Source organism: Mus caroli, chromosome 5 (genome assembly GCF_900094665.2).
Source record: "Mus caroli chromosome 5, CAROLI_EIJ_v1.1, whole genome shotgun sequence".
NCBI lineage: Eukaryota > Metazoa > Chordata > Mammalia > Rodentia > Muridae > Mus > Mus caroli.
In genome coordinates, this window is record NC_034574.1 from 114,475,742 (window position 1) to 114,490,021 (window position 14,280).

General features: G+C 45.3%; 1 protein-coding gene across 2 annotated transcripts in view; it reads left to right on the forward strand.

Moving 5' to 3' along the window:
* Positions 1 to 9,269: 9,269 nt before the first annotated feature.
* Positions 9,270 to 14,280, forward strand: part of Tmem116 (transmembrane protein 116) — a 29,522-nt gene continuing 24,511 nt past the window's right edge. For both annotated transcript variants that reach the window (XM_029477983.1, XM_021162706.2), the window contains exons 1-4: positions 9,270 to 9,362; positions 9,864 to 9,910; positions 10,872 to 10,935; positions 13,732 to 13,863. In XM_029477983.1, coding sequence (XP_029333843.1) covers positions 9,315 to 9,362; positions 9,864 to 9,910; positions 10,872 to 10,935; positions 13,732 to 13,863 — 291 coding nt within the window. In that variant the 5' untranslated portion in view covers positions 9,270 to 9,314. The remainder of the gene's footprint in view (positions 9,363 to 9,863; positions 9,911 to 10,871; positions 10,936 to 13,731; positions 13,864 to 14,280) is intronic.

The following is a 14,280-nucleotide window of genomic DNA, read 5'->3' on the forward strand; positions in this document are numbered from 1 at the left end:
CAAGGCCAAGGGTGGCGAACCTGAGTTCAAGGCCAGCCTGGTCTACAGAGTGAGTTCTAGGCTATTCACAGTCAATGAGGGTCTTCAAAAGACAGACAAAAAACAGGCTGGGTGTGGACTACTTGCCAGTACTGGGGAGGCAAGGAGGATGCCCAAATCGGGTTGGGGGTGGGGGGAGAGGGGGAAAGCGAATGATGAATGAAGATAGGTTGGTCAGTGGCCTATCCATGTATACAAATTCGCACACACACACCTGTAGAATCATGAAAAAGCTAGACCATGTTGTGCTTTTTTTTTTTTTTTAAATTACTGTTAAATCTCAAACCCTGGGTGAGATAAATGGCTTCGGTGACTAACATCAAAGTGGACCTGGCCATAAGGTTCTCCCAGAATCCCTCAGGGTATGACAGACATGCCCTGCTCCCTACCCTAAACTTCTCCAGTCCAAGGGCTGGGCTGCCCTTCCTCCAGCCACCTTTCCCTATAATAATCCAGCCATTTAAGCTATGGCAGTCTCTTGGTCAGTGTCTTGACCCAGGCTGCCCCTCTTAACTGGGACTCTCCTCCCCTCTCTCCTCCCTTCCCCCTCTCTCCACATGGCTCATGGTCATGTTCACTCCGGACTGTGATCTTCCTTTTTTAGCTGTGCTTTTTACAGCTGCTGCCTTATGACCACCCCTCTAATAGACAGCTAGGTGCCCTGCATTTGACTGGCCGTACTGACACATCTAACATCTAACACAGACTGTGCAAGTATGATGCACCACTGGTCATTCTGCCGCAGTGTGACACGGCTATGTAGGTCCTTCTTTTTGACTTGTGTGTGTGGTGTCCAGACTGCTATCCACCCAGTAAGTATTAAAATCTTTCCTCCCCGTCCCGTGCCTTTTCAAATCCCTGCAGAGGTATATCCTGCCTTTGAAGAACCTGTATTACGAGTCCGTCCTGCTCACGCATGTCAGCACAGTATCCGGGAGATACTTTGTGAGCATGACTTTGAAAAGTAGCGAGCACTCATGAAGCAGTAGGAATCAGGATGTGGTGCCGCACGCTGAGCACTGTGAACCTATGTAAAGGCCAACTCAGGAGCGGGGGCAAAATAAAGTCTCTCACTGACCTAAGGGGTTTACAGCCACCAGAGGCCTCCATTGGAGTGTTGCCAGATTTGTGTATGACAACATTCCACAGAGATGAAGAAATGGCTGGGTGTGGCTTTAGTCCCAAGCCTTCCTGGGAAGGAGAGTGCCGGAGACCTGAGGAAACCTGAAGACTTTGGAATAAGCAGTATCCTCGACGTGGACTAAGTCCTGTGCCTCCGATGCACTGTAATTGCATTTGGAGAGAGAATTACAGTAATTACAGAAATAGTTAAACCTAAATGAAATCCTACAGGGGGGCCCCAATCCAGTGGGCCTCGTGTCCCTTTACGAAAAAGAGATTACAGCTGGACATGATGGCCAGCGCCTTTGATTCCAGCACTCAGGCGAAGGCAGGTGGGGCCCTGTGAGTGGGAAGCCAGCCTGGTCAACCTGGGTTGAATGGTGTGACCCTCTCTCGCTATAAAAATGACTGAAGAGAATGCATCAGAAGGGAGAAGACTGAGGCTGAGGGCAGTAGGGTATCTAGTGCAGTATTTAAAGGAGGTGAGAGACGTTAGCTTTAAAGGAGGTGAGAGAAGTTAACGTCTGGAAATTAGGAATGGCATAGGGAGTCGGGTGGGAAGGGGAGGGGCAGGGATCTGGGAAGAGCTGGAGGAGAGAGGTAAACGTGCTCAAAATGTACAAGCCTCTCAAGAACAAACAGTACTTGCTTTAAGACGTGCCTCAGTTGGCCTGGGTGGAAGCTGAGACGTAGGCCGTGTGTATAACATTCCATTCTCAAGTGTGTGACTGAAGAAAAGTGCAATCAAGAAGCTTTGGCAGGATGTCTGGACTTGGTGGCGTACCCCTTTAATCCTAGAACTCTGAAGGCACATACAGGCAGATCTGTGTGAGTTTAAGAACAGCCTGGTCAATAAAGCAAGTTTCAGGCGAGTGGAGTGTGGCCACACAGTGAGACCCTGTCTCAAACAAACAAACAAACAGACCCTTCTGTAGGAGAGAGTTTGTAAGGCTTTGGTAGACAAATAGATTGAGGTAGAAGTAAGAACCATATGAGCCTGCTCCAGCTCACTCTGCTGTGTAGAACTGCTGCTCTCAGGCTGTGCAACACTCTGGCCACACACTGAGGCTAAGCTCCAAGGAAAAATGACTCTACGACATGTTCACACAAGTCAACAACTGCTGTCTGCCGCCACACCAGAATGTATGAAGTGATAAATCATTCCTTTTGTGTGAATAAACAATGCTCCCTGCCTGTGACTATCAAATCAAAGCAGAGACTGTACTCATGAACTTACCTGTTGCATTGGGTATAACCCCTCACGTGGCACTGTACAGAGTTCCCCCATTTTGGCCAATCACTTGTCATGAGCCTTATCTAAGAAACTGGCTGAAGTGAAAGACTGTTCTGAGACTCCAAGTGTAACCTCTCTATCCTGTGGTGCTCTGTCCGCTTCAGATCAGCAGTTGAAATGGCCAGACACCTGGGCCTGTACTGAACGCTGAGCCGGAACAGCTGTGTCTGTGTATCTGTTCAACTTCAGGAGAGCTTCCCTAAACTCCGCAGCATCTGTAACCCCCGTGGCCATTCTGTAATTGGTATAAATATATCATTGTATGACAGGGTGATGTGTGATCTAAGAGTTAATACTACTCACTAATCCTGGCCTTAAAGGACCCGTGATTGCTAGGATCGTGAACTCAGAACTACTTGTAAAGTTGCAGCCAATGGAACTGACGTAGCTCTGAGAATGTATTTGCATAAGAGGAACTCCAGGTGCTGCTGGATATGACCTTAGAAGAGGAGAGGATGTTTAACCTGGCTACACCACCTTCCGTGGGGCAGATGGGGGATACAGGGATGTGTGTGCCGGGACGTGCAGGTCTGGGGGAAGGGAGAGGGACCCCATACCTGCCGATCTCAGGAAGAGGTTTCTGGGGTTTGGACATGCTTTGACCCCATTCTTGCTCCTGGCTCCACGGGAGGAAGATTACGTCCATTAGATTGGCCTGTATTTTCTTGATTGCCAATTGATATAGGAGGTCCCAGTCCACTGTGGGCGGTTCCATTCTGAGGTAGGAAGGCCAGAGCCATATAAAAAAAGGTGGCTAGCTGACAACGAGCCTGGCAGTAACCTGGTAAGAAGTTGCCCCTTAATGGTTTCTGTTCAAGTTCTTGCCTTGAGTTTCTGCCTTAGCTTCCCTAGATAATACACTGTAAAGTATGAGATGAACTAAACCCATCCATCTCAAATTATCTTTAGTCATGATGTTTATCACAGGGACAGAAAGCCAACTAATACACATTATAAAGAATTTAGCTAGTCTGGTCTACAGAGTACGTTTCAGGACAGCCAGGGCTACACAGAGAAACTCAGTTTCTAGAAACAAACTAGCTGAGCGTGGTGGCACATGCCTTTAAGCCCAGCCAGCACTTGGAAGGCAGAGGCATTTGGATTGCTGAGTTCGAGGCCAGCCTGGTCTACAAAGTGAGTTCCAGGACAGCCAGGGCTACACAGAGAAACCCTGTCTCAAAAAACCAAAAGAAAAAAGAAACTAACAAACATAAGATAACTTAGCACTATAATTAATTATTGTATATATCCAATAGGTATGTGTCATCAAAGATAGCAGGATCTAGTCTTTGGTAAATTTGAGACAAGAACTCAATGTGTATATTATACAAAATTATCTTTAAGCCGAACTGCCATCTTTAGGAATTCAGGTGTGTCCCAAGGCCAAAAGATGATCTCAGCTTCCTTTCCAGAAGGACAGATGAGCCTGGCGTGGTGGCGCACGCCTTTAATCCCAGCACTCGGGAGGCAGAGGCAGGCGGATTTCTGAGTTCGAGGCCAGCCTGGTCTACAGAGTGAGTTCCAGGACAGCCAAGGAAACAGAGACACCCTGCCTCGAAAAACCAAAAAAAAAAAAAAAAAGAAGGACAGATGAGAGCACCATAGGACCCTCACCTGAGTATCCAGCCACTCCTCCCAACCAGTTGTTTGCAATTCTGCCCAAACTGTATGTGGCCTTAGGGAGGAGCTCCAGTCCCCAGGCTGGGAAAGACCAGGAAGGAAGCTTCATCTGGCCACAGGCCAGCTTTCATCCATACTGGGTGCAGACCTAGGGTCACCAAGGCTCCTAGTCTTCATGTATGCCTTGTAAGTAACCCTAATAAACCCATGGTAGGTTCCCCAGGGTAGACTATGGTAGAATCAATCTTTGTTTTGTCATTAGAAACTTGTGGCAAGGGGAGAAGACATTGTTTAGACTTCCTGCACCCCAAGATGAGAATAGAGACTTCTATAGATGTGTGTGTGTGTGTGTGTGTGTGTGTGTGTGTGTGTTCAGAAAGTGCAGAAACAGTGTTGACTTTACCTTAATAAAAGAGAAAATGAGCCGGGCGTGGCGGCGCACGCCTTTAATTGGGAGGCAGAGGCAGGCGGATTTCTGAGTTCGAGGCCAGCCTGGTCTACAAAGTGAGTTCCAGGACAGCCTGGGCTATACAGAGAAACCCTGTCTTGAAAAAACCGAAAAAAAAAAAAAAGATTCTTATAATCCAATAAAGTCTACAGGAACCATAAAGCAGATCCTGCCCATATGGGTTTTGCTGGGAGCCAGGCTGACATCTCCTCGAGAACACTGAGCTGTAGCCAGGCTAGGAACCTGACCTGACCATGCACACGTCAAGGGCACAGACTATGCCAAGTTTTCCCTACTGGCAGCAGTATATGCAGGTTCCTACTGGAAACTGGCCTGGAACTTACAGAGATCTGCCTGCCTCTGCCTCCTGAGTGCCAGGTGGGATTAAAGGCATGTACAACCATGCACAGCTAAATTTGTATTTATGTTATTTATATGAGTACACTGTTGCTCTCTTCAGATATACCAGAATGGTTGTGAGCCATGATGTGGTTGCTGGGAATGGAATTCAGGACCTCTGGAATGGAAGCACAGTTAGTGCTTTTAACTGCTGAGCCGTCTTTCCAGCCACAAATTTTGTTTTGTTTTTGTTTTTTGTTTTTGTTTTTGTTTTTTTGGGTGGTTTGGTTCGGTTTGGTTTGGTTTTTCGAGACAGGGTTTCTCTGTGTAGCCCTGGCTGTCCTGGAACTCACTCTGTAGACCAGGCTGGCCTCGAACTCAGAAATCCACCTGCCTCTGCCTCCCGAGTGCTGGGATTAAAGACGTGTGTCACCACACCTGGCTTAAATTTGTTATTTTTATATCATGAAATTTCTTACCAATTACTCTGTTCAAATTTTAGATACAATCAATGTAGTTATTCACTCCAAGAGAATACATTAGTCTGGTACGATTTTTTTTTATACACCCATTTCATCTTAGTGGTTGTCCAAATATACACTCTCTGGGAAGTTCATCCTAAAATCCTGCTTCAGATGAATTAAGTCCCTTGATTTCTAGTTGCAAGTTCTACCCACTTCTCAAAAAACATGGCCTAGAGGTACACACCAGTAGTCCCAGTACTTGGGGCTGAGGCAGGAAGATAGTGGGTTTGAGACCAATTTGGGCTACATACATACATATATACATCACAGAAAAAAAATCCCCAACAATAAAAAATATTTTTTAATTTAAGAAAATGTTTTCATTATTAACCAGTTTTCTGTCAAATTTCTATTTTTTCATGAAATTTTAAATTTTCCATTATTTTGTGGGGTTAACCTGAAGACACCATAAAAATTCTTACAATGTAATTTTTCAGCCCAGGAATAATGGATTTCTTTTGAGAAGTTAGATGTTTTCATGTAAGCTTCATCTTTAATTCCCTCTTCCAATGTTTTGTGCTTTTAATGTTTGTTTGAGGTTCCCTGCCCCCAACCAGGGGAAAGACAAACATCTGTAGGACTCATTATACCACAAATTCCAGCAATTTGACATTTCTTTTGTTCCACACTTTATTTTTTTATATAACCCATACACCATACAATTCATCTTTGCACAGTTGTAGGCTTAGAATTTTCAAGACCTACTTTAAAGGTAGGGAGGAAGATGGTTAACAGGACTAGGGGATGCCGGCCTGTTTAGAAGTAGTTCTTTGAAGTGATTCCAATCTTCATTGTCAGCAGTCCTGTCCACTAGCAAAACACCAAACCAGTCAGCAGCAGCAGCTGGGTCCGTCTCCACTGACCAGCGTGAGTCTGAGGAAGTGGAAAGAAGCCTCAGCAACATCACGAGAAGTTCGGCTGTGTGCACCTCTCCCCGTGAAGTCAGACAAGTGAAGATCAGTGAAGAAAGCAAGGCGAACCAGTGCCAGAGCGTCCTCAGCGAAGCCCAATGAACACCAGTTCTGTTCACTGTCTGTTAGGCTCTGTGCAAACATCACATGTCCTCTCAAGCGGCAGCTCCAGCAACACATCCCAGGCCCTTTCACAAGGCAGCTTCCAGAGAAACATCTCATGATACAACTTGGTCTCCAAAGAAACCAGATATTTCCATGTCGCACCGTACACAGTGTTTTCTAGTATACTCAAGTTTAGCAGCCACCATTACTACCTAGTTCTAGAACCTTTGTCACACCCAAAGAGAACATTTGTGTCCATGAATAGTCACTCTAGTGGGGCAGTGTTGGTGCTGGACTTAATCCCAGAACTGGGGAGACAGATGCAGACAGATCTCTTGAGTTCAAAGCCAGCCTGGTCTACCGAGTGAGTTCCAGGACAGCCAGGGCTACACACTCCAACTCCTTCCTAAAGTAGCCATCTAGTTCCAGGCAGGCATGGGTATGCACTTCCTGTCTCTAGAGATTTGCCAGTTTTAGACATTTCTCCTGAATGACTCCTGAGTGTGCACCTGGTTCTTTCTTCACGTGTGTCAAATTTATCTCATAGAATATAACAGCACTTTTTTGCCGGTTGTATGATTCCCTACATTGTTTTTATCAATTTACCAGTTGACAGACATTGAGTTATTTCTAATTTGAACATGATTACATTTATTTATATTTCCTTTTGTGTGGCAGTGTGCGTGTGCCACAGCATGTGTGTTAAAGTCGGAAGACATTGGTTCTCCTCTTCCATCCTGCAAGTTCCAGGGATTGAGCTCAGGTGGCAGCCCTTTTACAAAACTAAGTCATTCATACATTTGTCTATTATGATGTTCAGGGTTTTTGAGGGACGTGTGTTTTGGGGTTTTTTGGGTCATGTACCTATTAAAGCTGAGACTATACATGGGACTATGTTAGCCCATTAGGAAGCTGCCAAAGTAGGAGCTGGAGAGATGGTTCAGAGGCTGTGAGCACTTACTGCTGCTCTTCCAGAGGATCCTGGTTTTGTTACCAGTGCCGGCATGGCAGCTTGCAAATACATGCACATGTACACAGGCATATGTACACAGACACATGTGCACGTACAGGCACATGCACACACAGACATGTATATGTGCATTCAGGCACATGCCACATGTACATACAGGCACATGTCACATGTACACACAGATATGCCCATGCACAAGCACATGCGTACATATGCACATACACACATGGCCACACAGACATGTACATGCACATACAGGCACATACACAGGCATATACACACAGACAGGCACATGCACACACAGGCAGAGGCACACAGACAGGCACATGCACACAGACACATGTATATACATGTACAGGCACACACACATGGATACCACATGCATACTTGCACATGTATACAGACACGTGCACACAGACACAAATATATGTACACAGACACATGTATACACACACACACACACCCTCACATGCAGGGCAGTAGCATAGACACTTTAGGAATGTGCCAAAGGGAAAGGTTCTCTGAGGCTGACAGTCAGTAGACTGTTCTCTGAACAATCTAACTTTGTCTTGAGGAACAAAGAAGCCTTTGGTCCAAGAGCATTTTCTTATCATTTTCTTATCACTTGGTGACAGTCATTAGTCTCCACACCCTTAGGAGGTAGACATCATTAAGGACCTCCAAATGTTCCCAAGACTCTTTGCTACTGATCTGTGATGTAGATGCCTCCCAGTACTTAGATTACCATAAAGACCGTTACTAAAATGTCCCACTAACCAGCACCTGCCCTTCCACTCCTGACTGCACTCTCTCTCTGATATGAACTCCTACCATGCAAGTGATTGCTAACATAGTCAAGAGTTGGGACATAGCTTAGTGCTCAGCATGCATGTGGGACATTTGCCAGGCTCTGGGCTCAGTCCCCAGCACTTAGACACAAGAGAGATGTTGCAGAAACATGTGAAAGGATGGTTAAAGCAATGAGAGCTTTTGAGTTCCTTTTCCCCAGGCTCTGCCAGCTCTCTCCACAGCTGTCCACAGGCTCTTCTATACCCTGCCACCCTATCCAGACTGTGTTCTATACCCTGCCACCCTATCCAGACTGTGTTCTATACCCTGCTGCCCTATCCAGACTGTGTTCTTGGTACTCAGACCACTGCCCACGTGATATAAGCTCCTGGAAGGCTCTGTCTACACTTTGTCTTTGTGTCTCCCATAACACGTTGATTTATACAATATGTACATATAATACATATACATATATACATATTGTGTGATATAATAACATGTTAATGTTGAATATAACAAACATTTAATGACCTCTTATTAATTTTCACTACTACTAAAACTTTTAATTGAATGTGCCATCTTCCTTAATCACTGTGTCCCCAAACAGGGACAATTTTTAACAGACCTCTGTTTTACCCCATTTCTTTCTCTTCCTTTTTTCCCTGTTCCATTTCTCTTTTGAAAGTTTTATTTTTTTAATTGTGAAAATGCTCTTTGCCTTTTATTGTTCCCGTCTCTTGCTTCATTTATTTATTTATTTATTTGTATCACAATTGCCCCCCTTCAGCCCCCCCCCAAAGTGCTTCCCCTATGCCTCTGAGAGGGTGCCCCCCCCCGGGTATGCTCCCAGCCTTGAACTTCAAGTCTTCAGAATTAGGTATCTTCTCCCACTGATGCAGGACAAGGCAGCCCTCTGCTCCATATATGTTGGGGGCCTTGGTCCAGCCAGTGTATGCTCTTTGGTACAATTTGGTTTCTTCTGTCACCTGCTTCTTCTATTTTTGGCTTTGTCCTTGGCCCTTCAGTCTCCTGCCCTTAGGTACAGGGCAGGATTAGATGGGGTGGAGCCCAGCTGAGGTAGGGGTGGAGCTACCTGTTCAGAGACTGACTGAGAAGGGCCTGGGCTTGGAGGGTAGCAGGAACTAAAGTCTTTATGGCCTTCCCACTGGAGACCAGCCGCCTGGAAGGCAGATGGGAGCCTGTAAGTTCAAAAGCTGACCCCCCACCCCCACCCCATTTCTGCTCCCTTCGTCCTGTCTGCTGCGTGTTTTACTCACAGTGGTTCTCTCCTTACTAATACCTTTTCCCCTCTCATCATTTCCCTTCTTTTCTGTCTTGCTAACTTTCTGTCAGTCAGTCAGCCCTACTTGGTGTTCTCACCTGTCAGTCCTCAGACGCTAGCTAGCCTTTCCTCTCTGTTTATGCTTGTTCCTGGAGTTTCCTCAACTTGGCTTTCTCATTCAGTCTGCTCTGCTCACTGCCCTCTTACCGTTTGAGTGTTTTTTAAGGACTTGGGTTGAGGGCAGTACAGGCCCTGCCTTCCTCCACAGGCCTGTTTAGGCTCCACTACTTGAAGGTCTGTGCTGAAGAAATGGTTAATAAACACCAAAAGGAAAATTAGGTTGAACATTAAATGTAAGAGACTGACACTCACTCTCTCTTTCTCTCTCTCCCTGTCCCTCTCTCTCCCTCTCTCCTTTAGCTTTTTCCTGCAATACAGTGGATACAGTTTGCTGTGGCTACTCTGAGGTATGTTTTTTTAAGTCTCATATGACTGTTGAGCTCTCGTGACCAGCCTGGAGAGCTGTTCAGCTTTCCCCATAGTCTTGCTCCTGAAGACTGCAGTCTACTTTTTAGTTAGAAGTTCTTTCCCATGTTGATCATTCCTGACTAGTCAACTCGGGGCCTGGGGAGATGTCTTGGTGAATAAACTGCTTGTTTCTGGCCCATGAGAGCCCAGATTGAGATCCCCAGCACACACATGGCAAGCTGGTTGTGTTGTTTCCAACCTGAATCAGCTTTGGGACGCAGAGACGGGGTGGGAGCTAGCCAGTCTGTGAATCTGAGAGCTTCGGGTTCACTGAGGGAGTACGGCTCAGAAACTCAGGTGGAGCGTGATGGAGGCTGACAGCAGCCTCCCTCTTTTTTTTTTTTTTTTTTTTTTTTTGGTTTTTCGAGACAGGGTTTCTCTGTGTAGCCCTGGCTGTCGCTCCTTTTTTAATTTTTTTACTTTTATTTATTTATTTATTTATTTTAGCCTCCCTCTCCTGACTGCTCACCACACCTGTACCCAGGAACAAGAACTGGAGGGAGGGAGGGAGGGAGGGAGGGAAAGCAGTCATCTGAAGTGAGGACTGGCTCAGGCAGCCTGCATCAGGCATTTGCCTCAGTACTGTGTGTGGTAAACGCTGAAAGACAACATGGTGGCTCAGATCTAATCCCAGCACTTGGGGACTGAGGCAGGAGGATTACTGAGTTTGAGGCCAGCCTGGTCTGCACAGCGGGTTCCAGGCTATCCAGAGGCTACATCCTGAGAGAAATTGGAATGGTAGTGAGAATATGGGCACTGCCCAAAACAAGATGACATGCAAATGTACAAAGCACTCTAAAGTAAAAAACGTGTGTGGTATATTTTATATCAACTATGTCAATAAACAGTAAAAGTCGGAGTCTCATCATTGTGATGTAATGGTCGTGGCCTGTGTCTCAGTGTTATAGGCTCCAGTTCACTTCTCACCTACATCGCGTTCCAGAGCCCACAGAAGTCTGCAGAGGTGAGCCGTCACTTTCTGTTGAGTTTGACCTGTTAGTGACTTAGCCTTCAAAGTAAGTGCCAGGAAAGCACCTGCCTGTGCACAGTGGAATAGTTTTATGCTGGTTTTATCAAGCCCTCATTATTATAGATGGGATTGTTTTCCCCTGTTCACAGGCAGGACTGCAGCTACCCCCCAGTTACTTGAGATTAGCTATAAATGTGGGTCTTGAGTACTGTGAATTGTTAAGAGTAAGGAAGCTGCTGTCTGAAGTCTGAGGCCAGAACTAGGGCTAAGTGTGCTGAGGCCCTCCTCCAGGTGAGCAGTTTGTGCTCCCACAGTCTGTCTGTCTGTCTGTCTGTCTGTCTGTCTCTCTCTCTCTCTCGTTTGTTTGGTTTGGTTTGGTTTAAGACAAGGTATCTCAGCCAGGTGTGGTGGTGCACACCTTTAATCCCAGCACTCAGGAGGCAGAGGCAGGCAGATTTCTGAGTTCGAGGCCAGCCTGGTCTACAAAGTGAGTTCCAGGACAACAGGGCTACACAGAGAAACCCTGTCTCGAAAAACAAACAAACAAAAAAAGACAAGGTATCTGTACATTATCAATTCTCAAACTATGGGTGTGATGCCTCTGAGGATCCATGACCCTTTCACAGGGTCATCAGAGACCATCTGTAAACCAGACATTTACATTACTATTCAAACACTAGCAAACTCACAGTTATGAAGTAGCAATGAAATCATTTTATGGCTGGGGTCACCACAACATGAGGAACTGTATTAAAGAGTATCAGCATTAGAAAGGTTCAGAGCCACTGGTCTTATATAGTCCTGGCTATCCTGGAATTCAGTCTGTAGAACAGGCTGGCTTCAAACTCACTAAGATCCTCCTGCCTCTCATCCAGAATGCTGGGACTAAAGGTGTGCACCACCATGCCTGGCTTAGGTGAGCTTTCTGATCTTGACCTTGGGAGAATCATTGGAGTGATTCAAGAGTCCTTTGAAGACTTGGATCCTTGAAATACACTTGTTTGTTGTCCTGTCCTCCTAAGCAATTACAGTTCCAGAAAATAAATCCTTGATAAAAATAATCACACCAAAATGTTAAAGTTAAAATCTTCCTGTTGGGCATGTTGAGACTCTACCTCAAAATAACACACACATGCACACACACACACATACACACACATAAAAAAAGTACTGGCAACAACTTGCTAGCTCAATAAAGACCTTAAAAGACTGGGAACAATTATTGCTGTAGTCAGAAAAAATGGCACAGAATTAGCCACAATGTGGTTCAATCTGTAAGTGGAGAGTTTCTGATTTAGCCCATTACACATATGAGGAAACTGAGGCCCAAGTTATGTAGCAGGAAGCAGAGCAAGGCTTTTCAGAACACCAATTCTCTCTGAGTTAAACAAATGTAGTATTTATTATAGTCTAGGCATATTTTTGTCAGTGCTTTAAACTCTAATATTTCTTTGTCAGTCTTTTTATGAATCCCAGGTAGTCTTGCTGTATTCTGGGTAGCTTCTAATTCTTGATTCTCCTGCCTCTGTCTGCTGAGTACTGGGAACGCCAGTTTACCCTGCCACACCTACCTACATACCTGGTTAATACATTTCAGATTTCAAGTTAGCTTGTTAAATTCCACCAGGGAAATCTGTAGAGAATAAAGTGCATCTAATTTATAGTCCATTTAGAGAGAATTGCCACTTTACAATATCTTACATTCATGACCACTACCTATTTCTTAGATTATCTCTGGTGTGTCTCCATAAACATTTTATATTTGTTATATAGAATAATCAGAAAAGATGCCAGCTGGTACACATATTTAATCCCAGAACTCAGGAGGCAAAGGCAGGTGGAGGCCAGCATGGTCTACATAGCAAGTTTCAGGCCAACCAGGGCTATAGAGTGAGACCCTATCTCAAAAAATAGCTAACAAGTAATAAAATAGCTAACTAACATGTAATAAAATAGAGTGATTAAAGACTGTTGGAACCTGGAAGACACAGAGACACTAAAGCAGCTGAGGGCTTAGGGATGGTTCAGTGAGCAAGACGGCATGCTGTGTAGGCCGGAGGCCCTGAGTTCAGATCCTGGTGCTCAGGTAGAAGGTGGGGCTTGACCAACCAGTACTGTGGTTTCTGGAAACAAGAGCAATGTGGGCGTTGCTGGCCATCAGCCTAATGTGGACAGTGAGGGACCCTGTCTTGACAAGTGAGGTGTAGACTGGAAGAGCAGGAGTCCTCCTCAGGCATCCACACACCATGCCCAGGAACACACTTCCTCCAATATGAGCACACATGCAAACATGCCATACTCACACAGATACATAAAAAACAAGAAAAAATAAAGACTTTATCAGTGTAGTCAGAAGGCAAAGGCAGCACACACACACACACTATATGCCAATATGGTATATATATGCCAATATGGCATATATGTATGTGCCGATGCCAATATGACATACACACATCATATCGGCATCCCCCTCAGCTCCAACTGTAAACATACAGCTGATGACATCATTGACCTATAGCACTTATGTCACAGCTCGACCATAAAGCTTTCATCTGCTCTATCTTCAGCCCGGTGACTGAGGAAGGAGTGTCCTGTGGGTGAGAGCCCTCTTAATCCAGGACACAGATGCCTTCCTATCTGGAGTCTTATTTTTACATTCTCCATAGTCAAGCAATGGCAGAAGCCCCAGCAGAGTGACACCCAGTTCATAATCAAAGCATAAAATGTAAAGATAATTTGTTCTCCTAGGTACATCACTGAACTAAATTAAGATTTTGTGGCTTTTGACAGATAAAGCCACTCTTGTATCTGAGCTTCTCTGACCTGCTCCTGGGAATTTGCTGGCTCATAAAGGCACTTCTGTATGGAACTGCAGCAGCCCACAAGGACAGCATCTGCTATAACCTACAGACCGCGGGGGAGGTAAGCACCCCTAGACTCAGCCGACACGTCACCATTCAGATCAAGCACAATTCAGATCGGACAATGGACACGCATACTCATTTTTTGTTGTCACACTTTGATACAACTGCGAAGGTGGACATTGTGCCTCACAATGTCCCAGCACTCAGGAGACAGAGGCAGGAGGATCTCTTTGAGTTAAAGGTCAGCCTAGTCTATGTTGTGAGTTCCAGGGCAGCCAGGGCTACATTAAAAAAAAAAAAAAAAAAACTGACATCAAAAATAAAATAATCAAAAGAAAAGAAAAGAAAAAAAGAAAGAAAAACTACTGCCAAGACTGAGTGATGACTCAGTGGGCAAAGGCACCTGCCACCAAGACAGGACTTCTGTTGTACACACACACACACACACACACACACACACACACACAAAACCTGT